The sequence below is a fragment of the Mytilus californianus genome, unplaced genomic scaffold, assembly GCF_021869535.1.
Source record: "Mytilus californianus isolate M0D057914Y unplaced genomic scaffold, xbMytCali1.0.p SCAF_4, whole genome shotgun sequence".
Taxonomy (NCBI): domain Eukaryota; kingdom Metazoa; phylum Mollusca; class Bivalvia; order Mytilida; family Mytilidae; genus Mytilus; species Mytilus californianus.
In genome coordinates this window covers 74773486-74796307 of record NW_026262690.1, presented here as the reverse complement: position 1 = coordinate 74796307, position 22822 = coordinate 74773486, and the positions used below count along the sequence as shown (strand labels likewise).

The 22822-nt window shown below is 30.8% G+C and overlaps 1 protein-coding gene across 1 annotated transcript; it reads left to right on the top strand.

The window, feature by feature from the left end:
- The first annotated feature begins 21730 nt into the window (after nucleotides 1-21730).
- Nucleotides 21731-22573, top strand: LOC127737075 (B-cell lymphoma 6 protein-like). The gene has a single exon (XM_052247608.1). It carries the CDS (start codon nucleotides 21731-21733, stop codon nucleotides 22571-22573), a length of 843 nt encoding a protein of 280 aa, XP_052103568.1.
- Nucleotides 22574-22822: the final 249 nt, after the last annotated feature.

Here is a 22822-nt window from a genome sequence, read left to right as displayed (position 1 = left end):
TCCTTCTGCTTTCAATGTTTTTGGTATGGTGAACAACTGACGAGAAATGCGCATATAATGCCGCGTCATGACATTTATTTCGATATCTTGTTTATTTTGTATCGAGTAATTTAGTATCGACAATTTTTCGTTGAATGTTTTGGACGACTAAATTTGTTTATAATTTTCTACATAAACAATAACATGCGTCGATATACAATAAAATCACCAATAACATGTACCCGTTTTAGTAATACAAGTACGTTTTCCTCTTTAACAGTATAGGTGTGTGGTATTGTACGCTCTTCAATAAAAAAAGTAATTTATAATATTAACATAAAAAGAGCCACACATATTTTCAATTAAAATAATTACAAAATGAAATCAAATACAGAATCGACAGTGAATAATGTGTAAAATAATGCTGCAATTATTATTGCTAAAAGTCTTGCTGAGAGAAAGGTCGTAAGCTTCTCGTTTTAATCTCATCAATTAAGCCAAATAAGACACGTGATATAATGACGTTACAGTCGTGAAAGGAACAGGTATGAAAATAATTGCTACCTGCTGTGAAGTATTACTAGGACTGCTCTTAAATTTTAACCAGCCTATACAGTTTATTTTACTTTTATCGAGTACTAAATATCACTTACAAGTTATCAAATGTTGGCGTAACTTGGTTCTTATAGGCCGTGGGTTAACTATATTTGCCCTTTTTCTGCTGTTTTTTCCAACAATCGTTCTTAAATCAAATGATATTTGTAAATGTATAATATGTGTGGGATGATGTGAAAAATAAACTATCAAGCAAAATATAATACAAAAAATACAGAGTGAAAAGATAGAAATACAAAAACGAAAAAAGAAGTATTTTCAAAGACACCTATTTTAGACCAAGGAGAACACGGTTATTCATATCAAGTTAAAGGTCGTTGAAATAAATTGAGTACATAATTAAACGATTTTTTACTTTGCGGAAGTTGAACTTTTAGTACCAACCAAATATGTTTTCAATTGTTTAGATGTTATTAGGTTGTAATTTTAACGAAGAAGTATCTGACCTATTTGACATTGGCATCGTGATTTTCCGTCAAAAGTGAAAACATGTCTTTAGTACGAAACAAAGATCTCTCGTCAAACCAATTTATTTAACTCACGAAAAGTAAACATTGTATAATGTCATTACGGTCGTACCAGAAAAGTACTACACGTTATTTGTTGTTTTGTTTTCTTTACTTCCAACAAAAAGTTGATAAAAGTACTTATGATACTACTGTACGTTCCCTATATACAATAAAAAGGTCAACACAGATTTGATGATATTATACTTTGTATATATTATTCTCGAACATACTTTCTCACTTTTGACAGTAAACTAGAGAATCCTTTTATGCTTCAATTTGTTTGCATACTTCAATTATTACGCATAATCTTTATGCTGTTTCCCTTATTATAACGTGTTTGCACTTTTGTTAAGTGTCTCTCTATCCCTCCCAAAGATACATATAGATATGCCCCCCCTTTATATTGATATAAAAAATAAGATGTGGTATGATTGCCAATGAGACAACTCTCCACAAGAGACCACATGACACAGAAATTAACAACTATAGGTCACCGTACGGCCTTCTCTGGTCTTTTGTCATTAGGTGATTCTTCGCCACTCATAGAAATAATAGGATGTGGTGTCGTTGTCAATAAGACAACTATTCTATTTCGGGGGAAACAGATTACATTATAATATGTATAAACAAATAAGAAGATGTGGTATAATTACATGTCAATGAGATAACTCTCCACCAGAGACTAAATGACATAGAAGTTAACAACTATAGGCCACTGTACGGCCTTCAACTATATATATAATAATATATATAAGTCTTAATTGAAAACAACGTTCAAACCTATGATTGCGTTGGATAAAAACCGCAATTTTTATACGTGTGCATGCAAAACAAATTTCTTGGTAGAGGGGTCTAATAATAATATATACATGTATTGCAGTTCTGATTTCCTAATATTCTGATATAAATTAATGATTTTTTTCTGCATTCGACAATTTTAAAAACAACATGAACGCATACGATGCTTTGCTTTATTTGTAAAGTATACACATAAAGTTTCCTGTTATCCTGCTTTTATTTTGAGCGAACGCCGCGGTCGAGTCTCTCAATACGTCCTGTTTCGAAAATTCGTACAAATAAATTTTGCGATAAATATACATATATTGTATTTCTATTTTTTTATTTCTTGCTCTGCATTTTCTTAATATTATTATAATTTGATCTATATATTACTTTAAAACTTAAAACTTTTACAATTAAAATAGTGGTTTATCATAAAAAGTTCCTCATCTTTCAACAGACATTTATTCAGTGAAAGTTACACCTGTGTTCAAACTTGGTAATAAAGGGTCCCTTTAACTTTTCAAAAATTTTCACATTTGTTTTGCCTGCAATAGTGTGTTGTAGGAAAATACATATACTCCGTACACAAAAATATCCGTATTTGTTTTTAAAAGAATTTTCAAATTTAAAACCGAATACAGATTGCTCTTATGCTTTTTATTCCCTTGTTCAATATAAATAGATATTACCAACATACTATATTCTTAAAACCAATCAACCACAATCATTGATAATTATGAAAATAAAGAAACCTATAAAATGTTAAATAACTCCTTATGCAAAAACGCGTGTTGTGTCACAAATGTACTTTACTGTCAAACCGTTCACAGCATGCACGCTATTATTATTACTATAGACTGAATATTAGATGTGATTTCTAGAATTATCCATTGTTTACCTGATTTCTTGACGGTATAATAAGATAATAATTACGGTAATTTTGTTGCGATTACTGATTAATGTGTCAGGTAGAAAATTGTTCACATATTTACGAGATGAAGACACAGAATTAAAACTTACTGGCATGCACAGTGATTTCGATTCTTATATTAGATATCTGTTGTAAATGTATACGTAGAAACTGTTGACAATACAAAAGGCACCGGAACACAGAGCGCACCTCAGGACTTATCGTATCTGATTTTCTACTGTTGAGAGTGTGAAAAAGAGAACAAGACAACAAACTTTAAAATTCATTTTTTCCCATAAAAGTTAGTGTACATTCCTTCATCTTTACCTTGCATCACTTGAAAATATGTTCTGACGCTTGGTAAAAAATGACCCCCAATGGTGACTGTGGAATAGAAATATGGTCACCATTGGTCTTCTTCCAACCGTCAATAAAACCCTCGCCAAAGTGGAGCGTCCGTTGGCTGTGTGGGATGTACAAGTTCGGAGCTATGTCCGGTCAGAATTGAGACGTTAAATCCGATGCCTCGTGTAAAGAGAGTACCACACTCTTTGCAAGTTAAGAGTTTTGAGGGGTCCGTAGGTTGCCTGTTGTAAATTTCTGTCCCTATCCAATATACCCTCATTTTCCCGACCTTCATCACGGACGGCCTCTACTACAGGACCTACCTCTTGTATTTATTGTTAATTTGTTCTCGTCCTAAACATGCATGAAATATTTGCCACTGGACGTTAAGCAACCAACAGTAAATTAATCAATTGTTCAAAAAGGTCTACGAAAGTTCAAGGTGCCTTTATTCATAAAACTGTCGGGTCGAATGAAAGAAACTGTTAGAAACTAAAAATGCATTAAGAATTTACATATATGATTAGATCATGTTTTTTAAACATAATTATTGAGAAAGATTTATACCAGTATTAAAGGAGAAAACAATTATTTAACAATGTTGCTTTATCATCAAAACGAGTAACAAGTTTTAAAATGCAAAATTATGAAATTCAGGTAAAATTCTATTGATAAATTTCATCTACCATAAAATGTCGTGAGCGTCGTACCAAAATAAAAACTATATTTTGTTTTGTCTTAATATACAAATAATTGAGATTGAAAATTTATTACAATATACATGGTATATTAAATGACATTTACAGTTTAAATAAAATTATAGTACAATTAACATTTAAAACCTTGTTTCTAACTAAATCCTACCGATTTCCTATCACAATGAAACATTAACCAGGAACGCATTGAACCAAACCAGCGGATCTATATCAACTAAAACACAAATGATCTTGAAGTATTAAAAAAAGAATCAATATACTACATCAGTGGAATCAAACAAGTTATGCCTGTGTCGATATGCGCCTACCGGTACTTGTTGGCTGGGTTGTCCTCCCTGTTTTTTTGTTTGCCTGTTATTACACATTCTGGTTAGATATAAGTGAAACAGCTATAAACATTCGAATGTAAAGGTTATTGGAGATTAAACGAGAGGCCGAAAATACCAAAGGGATATTCAAACTCCAAACTCAGTAATCGAAGACTGACAACGCCATACCGAAAAACCAAAACCGATCAATTGACAAACAACAGTACAAAACACAACACAGAAAACTTAAGTATGAGCAACACGAACCCAATCAAAAATCGGGATAATCTAAGGTTATCCGGAAGGGTAAGCAGATCCTTATTTACATATAGCACCCGTCATGCTACTTTAAAACAAACTTATCTTCTTTACCTCTGATTCTTTTACAGCTTTTACGTATTGATCAACGGCTGCTTAATACCCAACAGTGATCAATGTCATTTGCGACTTCATCTTGCGTTTCTTTCTTTTTTGGAGGGGTCGTCATCCACTTAGTACTAAATTGTTGACAAAATGGTTTTGATAAATACATGCACATGCATGCATGTATTACAGATTAACGCTATATTACTAAGCTAATTTTTTTTTAAACTTGACTTATTTCACAATTCCTCAAATGTGTGATACTGCTATCAAATAACTGTTTGAAAATTTCAAAAAAAGACATATTTGGATTCAACAATCTAAAATGCTTGCCCAGAACTAAAATATTTCTAAAGAAATAACTACAGTTTTTACATTTTTACCTATATATATCTGTTTATTTTGCTCACCATTGTTATCAATATAAGGGAATTCTATATGACTGTCATACAAATGAGAGGTTAAGCTAGCTATAAAACCCGTTTTAATCCACCATTTTCTACATAAGGAAATGCCTGTACCAAGTCAGGAATATATGACAGTTGTTTTTCCATTCGTTTGATGTGTTTGAGCTTTTGATTTTGTCATTTGATAAAGGTCTTTCCGTTTTGAATTTTCATTGAATTTCGTTATTTTTGTTATTTTACTTTTTATTTATGTAAAAACTGTGATAATTTTTGAAGAAGTACTGACAAAAGTTAAAATGCGTACGTATGACGTCGATTTAACAAACAGTGTCCAAGATTTTTACATAATGTCTTATTTTGGAAGTATGAAAACGTATTCAGACAAATGACCCTTTTTAAAAGATGAACACAATCTACTGAATTTATTTTCAACCCTGACCACGAATAGTCATTGAATGTTCGATAAAAGGAGTCTTTTAAAATTTGTCAGCTTTTTCTAAATATTGTCATTTTAAAATAATCTTCCGCCAAAAAGTTTACAAGCGATTACTTTCAACCTACAAAATAGACCAAATAACCGCATGAATCCCAAAATATTTACAATTTAGTGAACTCCTACAACAACAGCAAAAATCCCCCCCCCCCGAAAGAAGAAAAAAAACAACAACAAAACAACAAAAAACTAAAACAACAATAGCAACAAGAAAGCAAACAAGCAATCACACAATATTGCCGTTGATTTACTCTTTTGAATTGTTTCACATTTTGTAGCTGACTTTACTGTATGGGATTTTCTCATTGTTGAAGACCGGACAGTGCTTTATAGTTGTTCGTATACACGTCCTTCGGTCTCTTGTGAATAGTTGTCTTTTTTGCTCAATTTAAACAGTAATACTAAGTACTAGCATACTAAGAATAAACATTACAAAGATATGCGCACGGGTCAACAAAAAACATTGCTGAAAACGTAGATGTAAAACACAAACTCTATGTCAATCAGGAGTGGTATTAGGTACTCTATGTCAATCAGGAGTGGTATTAGGTACTCTAGGACGTAGCTCAATATGTGCTGTTTGTTTCACATGCTATTCCTCGAAATAATCTATATAAAATATAGATATAAGAATGTATCCTAAATGGGAATTATGACTTCGATTATTGACTGTTTAATGGTTAGGCAACTCGGTATGAGTGATTACAAGTATAACGACCTCATTCAGATATGATACCAATATTATTAAATTAAAGTCTAGCATTATAGGGGGCTCCCTTATGGAGCTTCATATATGTCAAATGCATAGACTTTTTTTTACAAGTATCACTCCAAACTTTGGCGTGGCCAGGCCCTTTTTCAAAATCCTGGAATCGAACATATGTCTTTAATGAAAACATAACTATTTTCCAGGTGCTTTTTTTTAAAGAAGCATTACATTTGGATATATTGAAATTCGCAATTGTGTTCTTTCAATTTTTCGTGTTGGACTGTAGTGTAATCTTTCTAAGGAGTTAGTTTGCCCTAACCTTGTCTGGGAAAGATATATTCTTTTTAGTTTTAAGAAACTTAATCAGATTTAAATATTTGAAAAAAATCTCCATGATTCAGGCAACTATACTTGTTAAGACTATGAAAATCCCTCCATGATGCAGGCCACTGCTTGTGAAGACTATGAAAATCCCTCCATGGTTCAGGGACTATGTTGTTATACCAACTTACAGCCAAACCAAATGTTGCCCGTCTTAGGAAATAGCATTTGAAATAAATCGGGTAATTGTCCTTACAACATTCCATCACTCATAGTTTTAAATTCAAAACTAAAAATATATACATTTCCCCTTAATTAAGAGTCCGTAAAACTGTGCAAGTTGGAATTTGGTTGATAAAGAAAATATTTGAAATAAAACAGAATATGATTCTTATATAAAATACAAAACATCAAGTTTCTATCACTTCAAGATTTGAAAATATCCTCCTTTAAATAATAATAATAATAATAATAATAATAAAAATAATAATAATAATAATAATAATAAATTAATTACACATGCACGCATTCCAGGTCATAATTCTGTAGTTTGTATTTTTATTGTTTCTAGAATAGCGATAGCCATTTCGAATTGATTACAAAAACTTCAAAACTATACACATTACAAGTAACATGTCCATAAAGCTTCATTGAGTTTAATCAAATTATCTTTTTGAAAAGTGCTTCTGTTTCACATGGGGTTCTTAGAATGTGTTTTATTATGACAGTCCTCCCACAATTCAAAATGGAAGAATCTTGTGCAAGTTTCACTCACTGTTCGCATCAGCCAAAGTTAACTACAAGGAACATAAATATAGTTCCTTTCAAATGAATAATAATTGAATAATGATATATTTAATACTCTTTCCATCGTACTGTTCATATATCTTATCATTAGCATGCGATGTGTACACCAATTGGACATCAACCTAACAACAAAAATATAAATAGATCAACATCAACGTCTTCAACAATATATCAGTTTTATGTACTATATGACAAATTCTAAACCGCTCGAATACTAAAAAAGTATAGTATATAAATGTATAGATCGGCCTTTAGTAACGAATTTCTCAAATAACGAGTACTAGTATAATTAATAGATAACAAAAGGCTTCGTTACATACCATGTAAATCAAATAGCCTTTTTTTTTTTTAATCATGGTAACTATAATAACTGCATACAAATTATCGACTTTCAGGACAGTCTATATTTTTTATATAGTTGTTATTTATATATATACATTTTCGGTATCACATTTTTACATACGTATTGTGCTTGATACACGCAATATAACTCTTATTTACACACCTATCATTTGAAATGAAATACCTGATTATGCTAAATATATAAACAAGATTTTATAGGTCTTTTGAGAATTCAAAGAAAATTTGCTTAAAAATTCATTCCGAGAATTGCTGTGACATTTTTCATAATTCATAATTTCATGTCCGCAAAATAGCATTCTAGAGAGACCAATATCTTTTATTTTCTAAAAAGGCAGAGGGGCAGATGTAGGTGGGCGGCTTTAAGTTGAATCCCTGCTGGTTTCGACAACAAGATGAAATTAAGAAAATCTCAGACATGTGTCTGTGAGGAAACCCGAAACATTATTCTTTATTATTTCAGACGCAACTAAACCAATGAAAAATTCATGGTTACGCGCGTGCATATCTCTTAGCAAGCACGCGCTGTGAAGGGGTGGGAAAAAGGATGACTCGATACATTGACAAAGTGACAAGTTTTGTGAAAATTAAGATTTGAAATTAATCTATGTTATTTTTAAGAACCTAGGGAGCAATCAGGATAATTAGAGCATTCGTTGATGAATTCCACTTTTTATTTGAATAATTTTACCATGATACCCTTCTTTGGACGTCGTTCACCTGCGCTGGGGAGATACTTCAATGAATACATGGACAATCATTACCCTACATGGCTGTCGATAGACAGAGTACCATATCACTTCAACGTTTTATTTTCAAATTTGGTAGATAATTATCGCTGTAGGTGCACTTGAATGGGAAGTTGATGCCAACAATTGAAAATTAGAGTCTCGTCAGCATGAATTGACTTTAAATACTCGAACAAAAGGAGGCGAATGGAACAACTAAAGTTGAACTGTATTTATTTAATTTAATAGAATGCCAATTACTTTTCCCCGCTGGGGTCTTGACAATGATACCATATAATATTTCACTTAAAGATGGCTACAAAATATTGTTTATGGAGCTTTACCGTAAATAGAAAATGGTTCTATAAGTAAATGAAAAACAAATTTCGTTTGCTTGTACGTACTTAATAAAGATCACGACTTAAACATTTCGGTTCTAATCTGGAATTTTGGTCCGTCCAAGATGTCTACCTTTGATCAAATTTAGTCTTTGTGTTATAATTGAGTCTGTCAATTTAAATGTTGTTCGAAAATTACTGTAAACAATTTCTTTCTTCAATGTGATATGAGAGCTCTATATAGTCATGAAAACCGAAACCGGTAATTTACAGAAGTGTCTCACAAAAGAACCAATTAGATATCGATAAAAGGATCATGTGATATATTAAGACACTCCCACCACACGATTATATTAATAATATAAAACATCTTTTTATTTAAAAGATTGCAATTGATAATATAATTCATCTAGAACAAGTTTCAGAGAAATTTTATATAAAAATTCTTGTCATTTTTCGAAATGAAAATGATGTTCCCTGGAATTTCCTTAAGGTAAGAGAATTTCACAGACTTTACTTATAAAATAAATTACTGTTTTATAGTATTTTTAGTATATATATTATATAAAATTATAAAGTTGTATACTATAGAAACACTAAATAAATATATTTTAAAACACTTTTTTTCAAAAAAGGGGTAAACCTATATCTATACCAAAATAAAGCTATTTAAAATTATAAAGAAAACAAATGATTGAATATGAGACACTGGGATTGTTCAATTTATGATTCTATTAAATTTTGCATTTGAACAGTTTTAATATAAAGGAGCTAATTTTAGTATTAAAAATAATACATTATAAATTTCCTAAGGCCAAGTTGACCCTAGATGAATTTGTCGATTATTTTTAGGTCCTTTTTGGTTATAAAGCTCTTCAACTGTTTCGGTTCTCTTACATACTTGTTTTTCAAATATTCTGCTTTGAGCGTTTCTAAAGAATGTATATCCAGAAAAGCGCTTCGGACACATGAAATTTGCAATGTGCTTTTTTATGTTTTAAGAATTTAAGAAATGGTTTACTAATAGAATGCATGTATGCGTCAACTATGAGTATATCATCCAAGATACATGCAAAATGTGCATTCCTTCCGCGGAAAACCTTTTGTCACTGAACATTTCATTTGATATAAATAATTTATAGCTACATGTAATTAAAAATTTAATATTTGATTTAATAAAACAGAAATGTGTTAACTTTGTGTAGGCTTGCAATTAGATATTTTTCTCTCTCTCTCGAAAACTGTGAGAAACAATGAAGAAAAAGAATTATTTTTTTTTTAATTTAGTGAAGTAGTAAAATAGTAAATAGTAATAAAAGTTTAGGAAATTTGTAAATAATAAAAATAATATTTTTTACATTTTACTGGAATTTTCTTGCATATATTATTTAGACTAGCAACTTAACAAAGGAGAAAAAAAGCGTAGAACGAATTGTTCCCGCTGCACAAAATTAAATGGTAAAATTAAATAAAAATTAAAAAATCAAATTAAATTGAATTAAAAGTATAGTAGATTTATTGAATATCAGGTACTGGTATATTCGTTGCAAATGAAAATAAATATAGCTTTGAGCTTCTAAAAGATTGATGCTATCGGTAAAGACTATGCAGACAGAATCTGATACTTATACCCTCGGATCTTGAAGGATAATTTTGTTTTTATTTATGAAAGATAGTGCACTGGATATTGTTGAAACCTTAATTATTTGGGAAATTATGAGGAGACATAAGTGACAGCAAACGATTTTTTTTATTATATATATATATGCTTTTCTTCTTGTTGCATTTGTACTGGTATTTATATCACTGTCAAGTGTGTCTAGCTTACCCAAATAATATAATACCTCTGACCTCTTAAATTATTCAATCTTCAACATTAATTCTACCTTCGAGAATAACAGAACGTTTAACAGAAACAAAAAACCATGCTTGAACTTTATAATATCCCTCCGTGAATGCATAGCGATAGGATTCCTCTTGGTTTTCAAGCATTATATTCCGTTTATATTTTGATGCATATCTATATCCTCTTCTTACTCATACATAGAATTCATCATGTCACTCGTAATACAATCGTTTTTCTCTCTTTCTTCTTTCTAATTCTAACCTGTTGTGTAGAGACTTATGAATTTTACTTTGTTACTAATAAGTTAGCACAACCATGAATAAAATAACAGCCTGTTTTGGTCGCATTTTTCCAGTCATCGACATAACAGTGGCATACCTAAAGATTAATTGATTTTAATATGTTTTTACACACCAAGATCATCGTTTAGTCCTTTTCAGAATATTTAAGGGTATTTGTTATTTAGTGATAGTTACTAGCTGCGATGTAATTGAAGTAGCTGGTATGTGCTATACACTACGGCAATTTTAGCCGTCAACTGCGCTGCGTGGAACTTGTCAGCCAGGTGAGCTCATAGAACAGACATCACTCAAACTGGAAACCCAATACCTATTTCTACAAAACCAATTAAATTTCAATACAATAAATAATGGATAAATCTTTCAAAATCGATATAAAATATATATTGATATATGATGTTCATAATTTTACACATATTAATTTTATGTGAACTGAATGATCATTATGTACCGATGAAAAACTGTCCGAGTTTGGAATGGAATAAATGAAACGGGTATTTACAACATGGATCATACTACAGTCATACTATTCACTCTTTTTTTTTAACTGTATTAATTAAAACTTCTATAAATTTGTTAACTATATTATGTATAATAGATACATTCAAAAACATTACATATGAAGGATATCTATAGAAAACTAAATTAGCATATAGTCTTTTGTAATGTGATCCGGTGTGAATTGTATACAACTACTCTAAATTAACTTGTAGTGAAACATACAAAACAATGTATTTGATTTTCTATTAGTTTAAACCTATTCCTAATCTGTAGCATTTATGAATGAGAGCAGACTGGTTGGCCGGGAGTCAGAATTATTTGTCCGGATAGGGTGACATGTCTTCCCTCGGACTGTTACCTTGTGAACTAGTATGTTAAAATCTGACTCAGTGTTAGGGTCAAGTACACACCAGGGTCCATATAGCCCTATCACATCAACATGTTCTCGTCCTGAATATGTATTTAACTTGCCACTAGACGTCAAACAGCCATCCATCTATTTATCATCCCTAAACAACAGCGAATAATTTTACTAAAGTATCATAGAAAGGTTAATTTTTCGCTCTTATAGTTAATGAATACAGGTTACTCCAGGGTCTAATCCGAATTCGTTCAATGCAAATTCAAGAATGCAATCTATATGATATTCCTGCAGACCGGAAGCCATTTTCTGACAATTGATTCGTTATGCTAAAGTATTATGATATTTGATTTAAAAACCCGGTGTAAAGTATCTGTGGAGTTGAGAATTTTCTTTTATTGGTATGTTAAGGATAATAAAGGATTATGAACCCTCATGTCTTCATATTTAATCATAAAAACAAGACCCAATACTATAGTATAAACTTTACCAGTCTATATCAAAACCCGAAATCGGATCGTGTATACCCTATACGCTGATATTTATTATTATACATGAAGGCATGAATAACTACAATATATATAGTATTGCCGATAGCACAGGAAGCATAGTGGACAACGGAATTTATTAATTAATTACATATATGTGTATATATTTATATGATCAATGAAAACCAATAATAAACAATAGCCCAAATTTCAAAATCATGAATATAATATTGAGTACAACTTAGCTAGAATAATGTAATTTAAAACATTATAGAAACAAAACTTGAATACAGTTGAAATGAATGTAAAGTGAATAACTTAGTAACTCAACCACAGACGACCTCACCTGCCAGGAACAACCAAACAAACCCAATATTGGGGTAAGCTGGAAACCAGTGTCCGAACCCAATGAGACAAGTCGTTTCAAGAGATATTCTCGGACGTGTAAAATTTTGAAAATAAATACATTATCATAATATATTCATTTTACCAAATGGAACTTGAATGTTGCCCTGTCTGTTTCGGGCTAGAAAGTGTCAGGGAAAAAATACCGCTGTAAAATTAGTCATGTGTCTTATACTCAGTGACGTAAACTAATAAAATTATATTCTAGTACCGTTAATACAATACTTTCTCCCTATAATAACGAAACGTGAGAAATTATACATGTCTACATTGCCCGTATAGACAGTAAACATAAAAAAGTTGTACAAAAGAAACACTTTATATCAAATATAAAAACGTTTTTCTTAATTCTATGCTTTTATTTGTGAACTACACAAATAAAATCAAAATCAATGTATACATTGATATTTTTTCAACATTTTCGCAGGGAAAAAGCGGGAAATGTTCAGTTATCAATATTTCGATTATTGTCGGTTGTCAGATATATTTTTTTAAGCTGGGTAGTTTTACCTTTTAAGACATTTTTTTCAGACTGATGAAAATTCCACAAATTTATTAATAACACCATTGTAAATAAATATTGAAAATTGTTTCCTGTATTTCTTTCACACAAAGGAAAAAAAATTTCAAATATCAAACCCTTTTGCATGAATTTTGAAGATCTAAGAGTCTAAATCATTTACTTAAAACATATTTCAACATCATTACATATTTACCTAAAGTACAACTGTTATTCAGCTCTGAAACAAAATTGCAAAAGTTTTTGTGAAATTTCGCATCGAAAGACATCTCGAACCAACATGAATTAAATTGAATCAAAAAGACAATGAATAACTTTACTTCCAATGTGTATTTCCTTTTTCGGTTAATGGTGTCCTTCTTTTAAAATTTTTGGATAAACACTCAACATTTGCAAAAATCCGTAAAAATTGCGGATTTTGGACTATATTACGGCGTTTATAATATTGTGGTCTGATAACAAATAAGCCATATTATTGTTAGAACCTAAAAATATACACATGAAACTGTCATACTGTGAATTAACATAAAGATTGAAAGTTTTTTTTTAAAATAGCCCTTGTTAGAAATACATTTACAGTATTTGAATTGATTGTTACTTTTATATAACATCCACAATAGGAACTTAAGAGGAGGGCCGAAATACGGACGCAGTTCGATACAGCCCTTGTTGTTTGCTACGGACACGGACAGCATTTCTGTGTTTCTTGCACATCTGAAATATATTTATTTTTTCAAAATCTATTCAGAAGAATAGTGATCGAGATTAGAGTATATAAGGAGACATGACTTTATCATTAAGTAGCACATTAAGTTTGCTTTCAGTAACCCGAAGTGTTCTTTGATTGGGTATTAAACAGCATTATTCCTTTGTAAGTATAGTCATCCAAGCTAGGAACATCGTAAGTAGTTTTCGCTGGATATTTTTTCCATTGTTTCGATTCTATTGTTGATTTTAACTGTCCCATTTAATTTCTACTGACAAAGGTAAGAACAGTTTTTTACCGCATCATTTTCATGTAAGTATAGTCATCCAAGCTAGGAACATCGTAAGTAGTTTTCGCTGAATATGCTTTCTGCTTACATATTATTTGATGGTGAGGTCAAGATTTTGATTTTAGTTCGACTTCATTTGCAATTTGTTTCCAACATATTTAGAGCTAGACACGATGGGCTCTTCTCCATTGCTAAAAATCGAAATGATTTGACCTTTAACTTTTCTTTGTGTACTCTAATTTTTTGAAAGTGTGCAGTTTAATTGACATAAATACAATATCTCTAGTTATCGGCTCAAACAGGATAACTATTTGCCTCATGTTATATCTTTTCATGTTAGAAATCGCAATTGATATTAAACTTTCAGATGCCCCCAACAGACTTAAGTATTAATTCTCAGATATAATTCTTTTGTTTGGATGTGCGGGATGTATAAATACACAGCCATGTTTTGTACGAATATTGGTATTTTATCCGATGTCTCGTGTAGGTAGAATGTGTTAATCCTTCCAAAAAAAAAATTTAAAGGATTTTTACGTCGCCAGTTGCGAAACAAACTTTCCAGCCCTATCCAACACTTACCAGTAGATGTTCTCCATAAATAAGGCTGAATATTACATAAAAGGAATAACAGGTACCGCCAAAATACCGCACAGTTAAACGAATAAAAAAAAAACAACAAAGACAAACAACAACACACACACACATTGTCCAGCTAGCCTGACTTGGTACAGGCACAAGATGTGAAGGAGTTATACATGCAAATACTCAACCCTCTTTTTTTCTATTTAGACCAAAAGCCGTAAAACGTATACAAATAAGGAAAAAACCTGCTCTTTGCAGCTACAAACAATATAACCGCTAAAATGAAAATAAAATGCGTTAAAAAGTAGGGTCAAAATATGCTCGCTACTACAGGAAGCAAGCTGTAAGGTAGCTACAGCTGTTGGTTGGATAAAGTCACTCAAGAAAATGAATGACTTTTCTGGATAATGTAAAACCACAAAAACCAATGTAGTATAAAGTATATATCACAACACAAATAATATTGATATTTTAAGTGATACGTATTAGATTAAACCGTAGAATTCACTTTAATTTGTTTCAGCGGGGATGCTCAAATCAGAAAACATTCAAATATTGCGACCTTGATATAAATGTTACAGTTATTTATTAATAGACAATGTAGTAAACTCTAAGAGGAGTCGATTGAAAGTTATAACACAGGGTTTGGGGGTATACAAATTAGAGAATAATGGGCAAAAAGTGCAGACTAAAGGACCAAAAAAAATATGGTGTTTAACTATAGATAATAGAGAATAATGGGCAAAATACATAAAGAATAGAGAAAAATGGTCTCAAAATTAAAGAATAAAGAAATAAAAATCCCCATCCAGGCCCAGATGATATCAATTGAGTGATTTAAATGAAATGTTCAAAAAGAACAGACAGTACACGGCCTTAAGATTGGGAAAATGAAATAACACAGAAAACTGAGGACTGGGTACTACTATAAGTAGGGGACTTCGGTGCCCCGAAAAGGTAAGCGGTCTAGGATCTATAGGATAAAACTTGAAAGATGTCGAAAATAAATTTATAAAAGATCATAGTAAAACGATGAAACAAATGAGAAATGAGATGAAATAATATGTATATCAAAATACGCATCTACGTCCAGTACGGACGTGAGCACGAAATCCAATGCAAAACTCTCTGTGGGTTTTCCCGCTTTGATGTTTTGTAGGTGGCCATATGCAACAAAAAGTTCTGTTCCTATCCATTATGCACTCTTTTTCCGGTGGCCGTCGAATATATATATATATATATATATATATATGCTTTACATATTTTTTTTTGTTTATTTGTTGCTGTCTGTCTGACGTATTCCAAACTTTTTTTCTTTATCGTCCCCAGTTAATTTTGATTGAGATATAAGTACATGTAAATATTATCAGGATATATTTTTAGTTTCTAGTATGATCAATCTTTATAAGAAGTCCGATATCATTCTAGAAATTGATGGTACAAGTACCACAAAAAGTAAAAAAAAAACCCAGCATATCTTAATTATTTTCACTTGCTATCAAAGTTGAAATCATGCTCATACACTAATAATCATCGTGACATTTTTGTTTTAGATGAAAAAAAAAAAACAAAAAAAAAAAACACAAATAATAAATTTCATAATTAATATCTTGTGTACTATGACGATTTTATAAGAAAAATACTCATACTTTATATTTTCATATTCCTATTTTTTTTCTTTTTCTCAAAATAACTGTTACTTTTTATGCAAGGTATTTTGTAAAGCTGCGTATTTTTGTTAATTTTCTTATATTTCATAGAGTATGATTTAAAAGTTTATTTACAATATCAACTCTTTCATGTTGTTGATAGGTTTCTGTTTTATTGCTGGTGAATTCACCTAAAATTGATGTTAAAATACTAAAACTGATAAAAGCAATGCCATTCACCAATCGTGTATTCCTTTTGATTTTTCATTTTACAAAATTTATACCAAATCTGTTGCCTTCCTTATTACACTTTTCAATGGAAAATCCAAATCTCCTGGAGTTTTGCTTTATTTATCAAAACCTAACACTACACGGAGATAAAAACACTAAACAGCAAGATGACGTTAAGAGAAAAATTGTTGTAATTACATTAAACTTTATGTCATTTTTATAACTCACAAACGTACTGAGAAATTGTGTTTGATAAATTCTCGATGAAACATTTTACATTGAAGTGAAAATTCAATTTAGTAAACCATCTGTGACAATGTGTATCATAGTCCGTATTATTGAACACCTCAGCAGGGATTCTGTAAATAAAAGGTAGCATTCATATTTTACTTTTCTCTGAACATCATTCTTTTCCACTTTTAATAAATTTACAAAACTATCAAAGAATGGATGTATTCGTTATTAGGTCTGTATTTTATAAAAGTATATAATATATTATTTTTATTTTATATCTTTAAAACATTATTAATTTATTTTAATTTCATTTTATCTTTTTATATGAACCAACAACAACATTTTTAAATGGAAAGTTGTAAAATTTAAATTATTTTAATAGTGATAAAAATAAAGCAGGAGTTGTTGAATTGAAACATTAATGCCGTTTGAAAAAAAAAATCAATAAAGAAAGACAAATTCTTTTAAAGGCTTACTTTATTTAACAGGGTATTTTAATATGATGTCAATCATTTTGAGTATCAGACATTTTGATACCGTATTTTTTTTAATTATTTTCCATTGCTAATTTGACATAAATGGAACAACACCTATTAGACCCGTGGGCTGATTTCAGCTCGCAAGGCAATTGCAAGGTGACAACAGTCCTCAATCCGATATGGGTCTCGGAATGATACCAGGAGCGATATTGAAAAGGCTATTAAATAACCTATAAATTTATCTAGCTTTGCTACGATATAGCACACAAGTATTCGTAATTAAAATAATCAGTAGAACCACTGTTTCGTATTGTTCTAGTTATCCAAAGTTTACGCTTAACGGATGCCGATACCTTGTGCTTTGTTTATAATATCGCATAAGCTCTCTTGAGAAGATGATGGTGCTCGTTTTAAAAACGTTAACAACTAAATTGAATTCTATTGTCAACAATTATCGCAGTGAGAGTGCACCTTTCAACAGAAACAGTTTAAATGTTATTATCTCCTAACTTATAAAGAAAATTAATCGCATAAACAGTATTTTGATCCATTAATTATTTATCAATTTCAAAAGTTGTATTTTCAATAGCCCCAAACAGCAAGATCGTACTGAATTTAACCACTTAACATTAAAACATCATTTGAAAAACTTTTTGCATTGGCATGAACTACCTCATTTCCGATAGCAGGAGACAACAATTAAAGATATTATCCGAACCAAATACGGACCTTTTTGTTATTATGTTACCTGAGCTAATCCGGTCGGAATGGCAAACTAATGTCAGTAAATAAAAAGATATTATAATCATTTAATTTCAACACACGCGATTGCTATCAACGATCTTCCTTCTACTTGCCAAAGTGAAATAATTACATTACTATTCGTATCCGGACTTCAAGCTAGGAAAAGCGCCCTCCTAATATTTCTATTTTCCGTTCAATTATTATCAAACTCATTATGTATAATTTATCTTGATAGATTCTGCTACTTTGAAGGATTACATAAAGTTTCAAGTCTTGTATTTTTTCTTCATCAATGTAATATCGATTATTAACAATAATGGTTTGAAATAGATTTAAATAGAAATATAATTACATTTAATTTAATTTGTTGCCGACTCGATCTTATTTTTTAAGTGAAGCTATTTTCTTCTGACATGAACTTGTTTTTTAGAAATTCTTTTCCTGTTGAATGGAATAATATTTTTATTTGAGCCTTGCGTCGTATTATTACAATTATTGTGGCAGTATGAGATGACATCATTTTGAAGTCATGGAATTTGGAAACTAATGTTTTCTGTTTAAAAATATTTTGCGAATCACTTTTGTTTATTGTATGTTTTGTTTATAAGATTTTTACTTACACGTTTCTTATTTCTTGACATTTATAAGTTAAGGATATAATGCAAATATAATTCAAAGGACTTCTGCAATTTAAAAAAGTCACGGTGCTGTTGCTTCATGCGTGTTTTAATAATTTGATCTTATTGATTTGAGTGTAATATTGAAGATTAGACTTTTTCCCAATAGTGTAAGTGATCTAAAATGATACGTAATTACAACTTACATGTATGTGTGTATTATCTTGATATTTTAAAAAGAGATTGCCAATGAAACCATAATCCACAAAGACCAAAAGACAAAAATGGATACAACCACAGGTCAGCGTTTACCTACGAACAAACCAAACCAGCCGAGATTGCTCTGTAGCCCAAACAAATCCTAAAAAAAAGACCGTCAGACGTCAGAGCGATAGCGGATTACTTTTAAGACAGCTGTATGTTTTGTTCTCCCAAATATTTGAAATTGTCCTGGTCTTTTTCAACTTACTTGTTTTGGTGATGATGTTGCCTATCTCCCTTGGACAAACGATTTTTTTTTTATTTCCCCTTTAGTACTACTATCTTCAGAAGACAAAGGCTCTTTTTGATAGAAGCTGATTCTATAAAGTTAATCTCTTTACGTTTACGTACAAAAGGTTTTTATTTCAAAGCTCGGTAAAAAACTAAGTTTCTCATTAAATAATCATTTCCCATGTGTAATACATTTATTATTTGCCGTTTGGACTTTGCGCCCACACTGTGGTATATACTAGTTAACAAAAGAATCGACAAAAAGGAAAGTATTTTGCAAATACAATTCAATTAGTCACACCGTAACAAGTGATTGATTTGAAAAATCAAATTTTTCACCAAAAATTAAAAAAAAACGCCATTTTAACTTAAAACTTGAAGACCCCTTTGAAGAGTATCACGGTATTCTTTCCATTTGATTTCCCGACTTATTAAGATTCTCTGAATCATGTGCACTCGCTTTGCAAACGAATGTTTTCATTGGATAATTAACAGTTTTCGTATGTATTATATTTTATTGCAAATTTGAGTTTGAACTGGGGTATCAGTACTTCTGTTGACTAGTATGTATTTGACGACTGCAGTAACAACTATAATAATAATAATAATAATAATAATAACCAAATGATTCTAATGTTATCTTGATATCATGTGATACAATAATAATAATAATAATAATAATAATAATAATAATAATAATAATAATAATAATAATGATTATTATTATTATTATCATTATTATTTTTATTATTATTATTATTATTATTATTATTATTATTATTATTATTATTATTATTGTCATCATGATAGAAAATATTGATAATAATAATAATATTTTCATCATTTTAAAAATTGAATCAAAGTTGGAACATACCAATGTAGTTTCTTAATCTTGAACTTTATATTTCCATGTTTCTATTGGTGTTGAGCTAACATCGTACTTGTTCATTGATTTTATATTGGTTACATTCAGCGTTGATTGATTGCACCATTGAGAGCTCTTTATCAATGATTATCAGATACTGAACAGTTATTTTTACAGTAAAATTGTTAAATTGTCAATTCATATTTCGATTGATACCAATTGGTTTTGATTTTGTATTTTCCAGTTATTGTAGTAAGGCTAATCAACCTTTCATTGCTTTTTATTACCGCAGACAATTTAACATCTGATGTCTGAAAATGTTTACAAAAACATTATTATTACTAAATAGTTGTTGACGAAGTACATTGGCTTAAATGTTATATATGTAAAAGTAAATAAAAGATAAAAGACGGAAAAGTCTTTAATATTAATTATTTTCATACACGTATGCATATTATTGTTACAAAGTACAGTGACATTTAATCTTAAATATTATATGTTACATTGACAATATTCTAGAATTAAATCCGTTTATTTTTTTTTAGTTTTGCAGCCATGGGAATTCTTGGAATATACAATATCGATTACGACCAATCGTATGCTCGATTGCATCATGCCATTGTGTATAGTTGGAATTTTGTGAATTAAAACACCATTTACTATATTTTTCATTCCAGGTCTTTTTCAACGTTATCAATGAACATGAAAACATGAGCAAACCTTTAGTTCGATTTATTTTATTAAGTGTTCCAATAGCAGTTAAGGTCATGAATATACTAATTAAAATAAAAATGCAAAACTAGACTATATATGTCCATTCGCCTAATTATCCAGAAACCCCATACTGTGAGCACTAAATGATAAGCAAACTAAAAATCCCCAGAGCCCAGAATTGTCAATATTTTTATGTACATTATGTAAGCTAACAAGTTACTTTTTAACGGGAAAAAGAATACCGTTTCAAGATAAAAGCAAGCTCTATAGTTAAAGCACAGGCACTTGTTTCTTTCCATGGGAAGGTCAACTTCTATTATATATGGATAGTCGACCTTCCCATGGATAAAAACAAGTGCTTGTGAGTTAAAGTATTTTCCCCAGTATACAGCATTACATTTGCACGGCGAATTAAGATCTTTGTTCAATACTATCGTGCTAAAATTCAATATTTGTGAAACTGTTTTAAGCAAATGGACGTTGGTCAGTAGGCCGGTTGTGTCTTATCTTCGACGTTAGTTAATCAATTCTCAAGCACCATGCTCCTTAGTTTTCAATCGTGATCTCGAACAGCCCCTACTTAAATTAAAGAACAATTTGTGATAAAGCAACGCGTTGAACGAAACTATACAATATTAGAAAAAATAACAAAAAACATACATTATTTCAACTTTTATTTGTCTGTTTAAACTTCATATTTTAATCATATGTTTTGTTTTAATAGCATTCCTTCTAGCTTTATTGTTGTAAAGCAAGTTTTAGTTATTATAGTTATTGAATTGATTCAAAAAATTGTTATCTTTATATTAAATGTGGACTTTATATTACAGTGGGACTGCCGTCTGCGATGAAAACTCAAGACTACCAGCTGAATATAACCGATCTTTACAGAACAATTGCATTCAGACATCTATACCTGCTATTCGAAATCCGATCCCTAAACCACGAGAAAGTATGCATACCCTCGGGAATCCTGACATACGATCTAGTTTAACCAGCGTTTCCCTCAGAGCAATGGCAGCGCCATATATGTCACCATTCCCAAATATACCTCTACCTACCGGATCGTCCTCTAGTACAGCATCCCTACCATCAACAGTTCTTCAGTATCCCACTGCATTGTATCCATTTCAAAATACAGCATCTAACGAACTAAAGCAACTGACACTTGCACAATATCACAATTTTACAACTCCCCCTGGCTTTCCAACGGATTTGTCTAAAGTGAAATCACCGTTTATTAATAGAAATTATTTAGAGTTGGCCATGTTGGTATGCAATACATTTCGGGGAAAGTTGTTTCCGTGTCCACATTGCCGATACGTCACAGACCGAAGAAACAATTTGAAGAGACATATATCAACTATGCATCAGGCTTGTGAAAAAGTTTTAGAATGTTGTGGCGTCAACTTTACGACAAAAGCTTCATTAAGAGAACATATAATGATTTTCCATCACAACGGATATTCATGCGCGTTTTGCGGACGACGTTTTTGCCGAAAGGCGTTGTTGAAAAGGCATTTATCTGTTCACAGTGGTCAAAAAGACTACTCTTGCCCACACTGTGACTATGCCACAAGTCACAAAAGTAATCTGGAAAGACACAAGCGCATTCATGAACGTCTCCGAGGCGATGACGAGGATGGTGAAAATAGTCAATCTTATATTGACGTTGAGCACATTAATGACAATGTATCGGAATCGGAAGACACTGATAACATCCGAAAGACCCCTGAACCACTTTCTCTCACAAAAGATGATATTATTGATGAACAGCCGGCTCGAGGACCACGAAATGATTTTCATCACAGTGTAACAGCTGATATTCGGGAAGATCGTATTGATGTAAACATTTAATCTTGCAGAACAATTGAAATACTTTTATGGGAGTTGGAAATTCAATAATTCGGAAAAAAGTCATTTATACTATTTGTGATATAATTTATTCTCATATATGAATAGTACCTGAAAAGTAACATCGAATGAATGTTCAAGCATGTGTTGAAATATTTGATATTTTATAATTCTTTTAAAGTTGGAATCACATAGAATTTAAATTACAGTACAAGTTGCACAGTGTTGTTTGTGCTCTGTTATATGAATATT

What these genes read in the sequence shown, in the direction of transcription:
- LOC127737075 (XM_052247608.1), top strand. Translation starts at nt 21,731, where the DNA reads ATGGCAGCGCCATATATGTCACCATTCCCAAATATACCTCTACCTACC.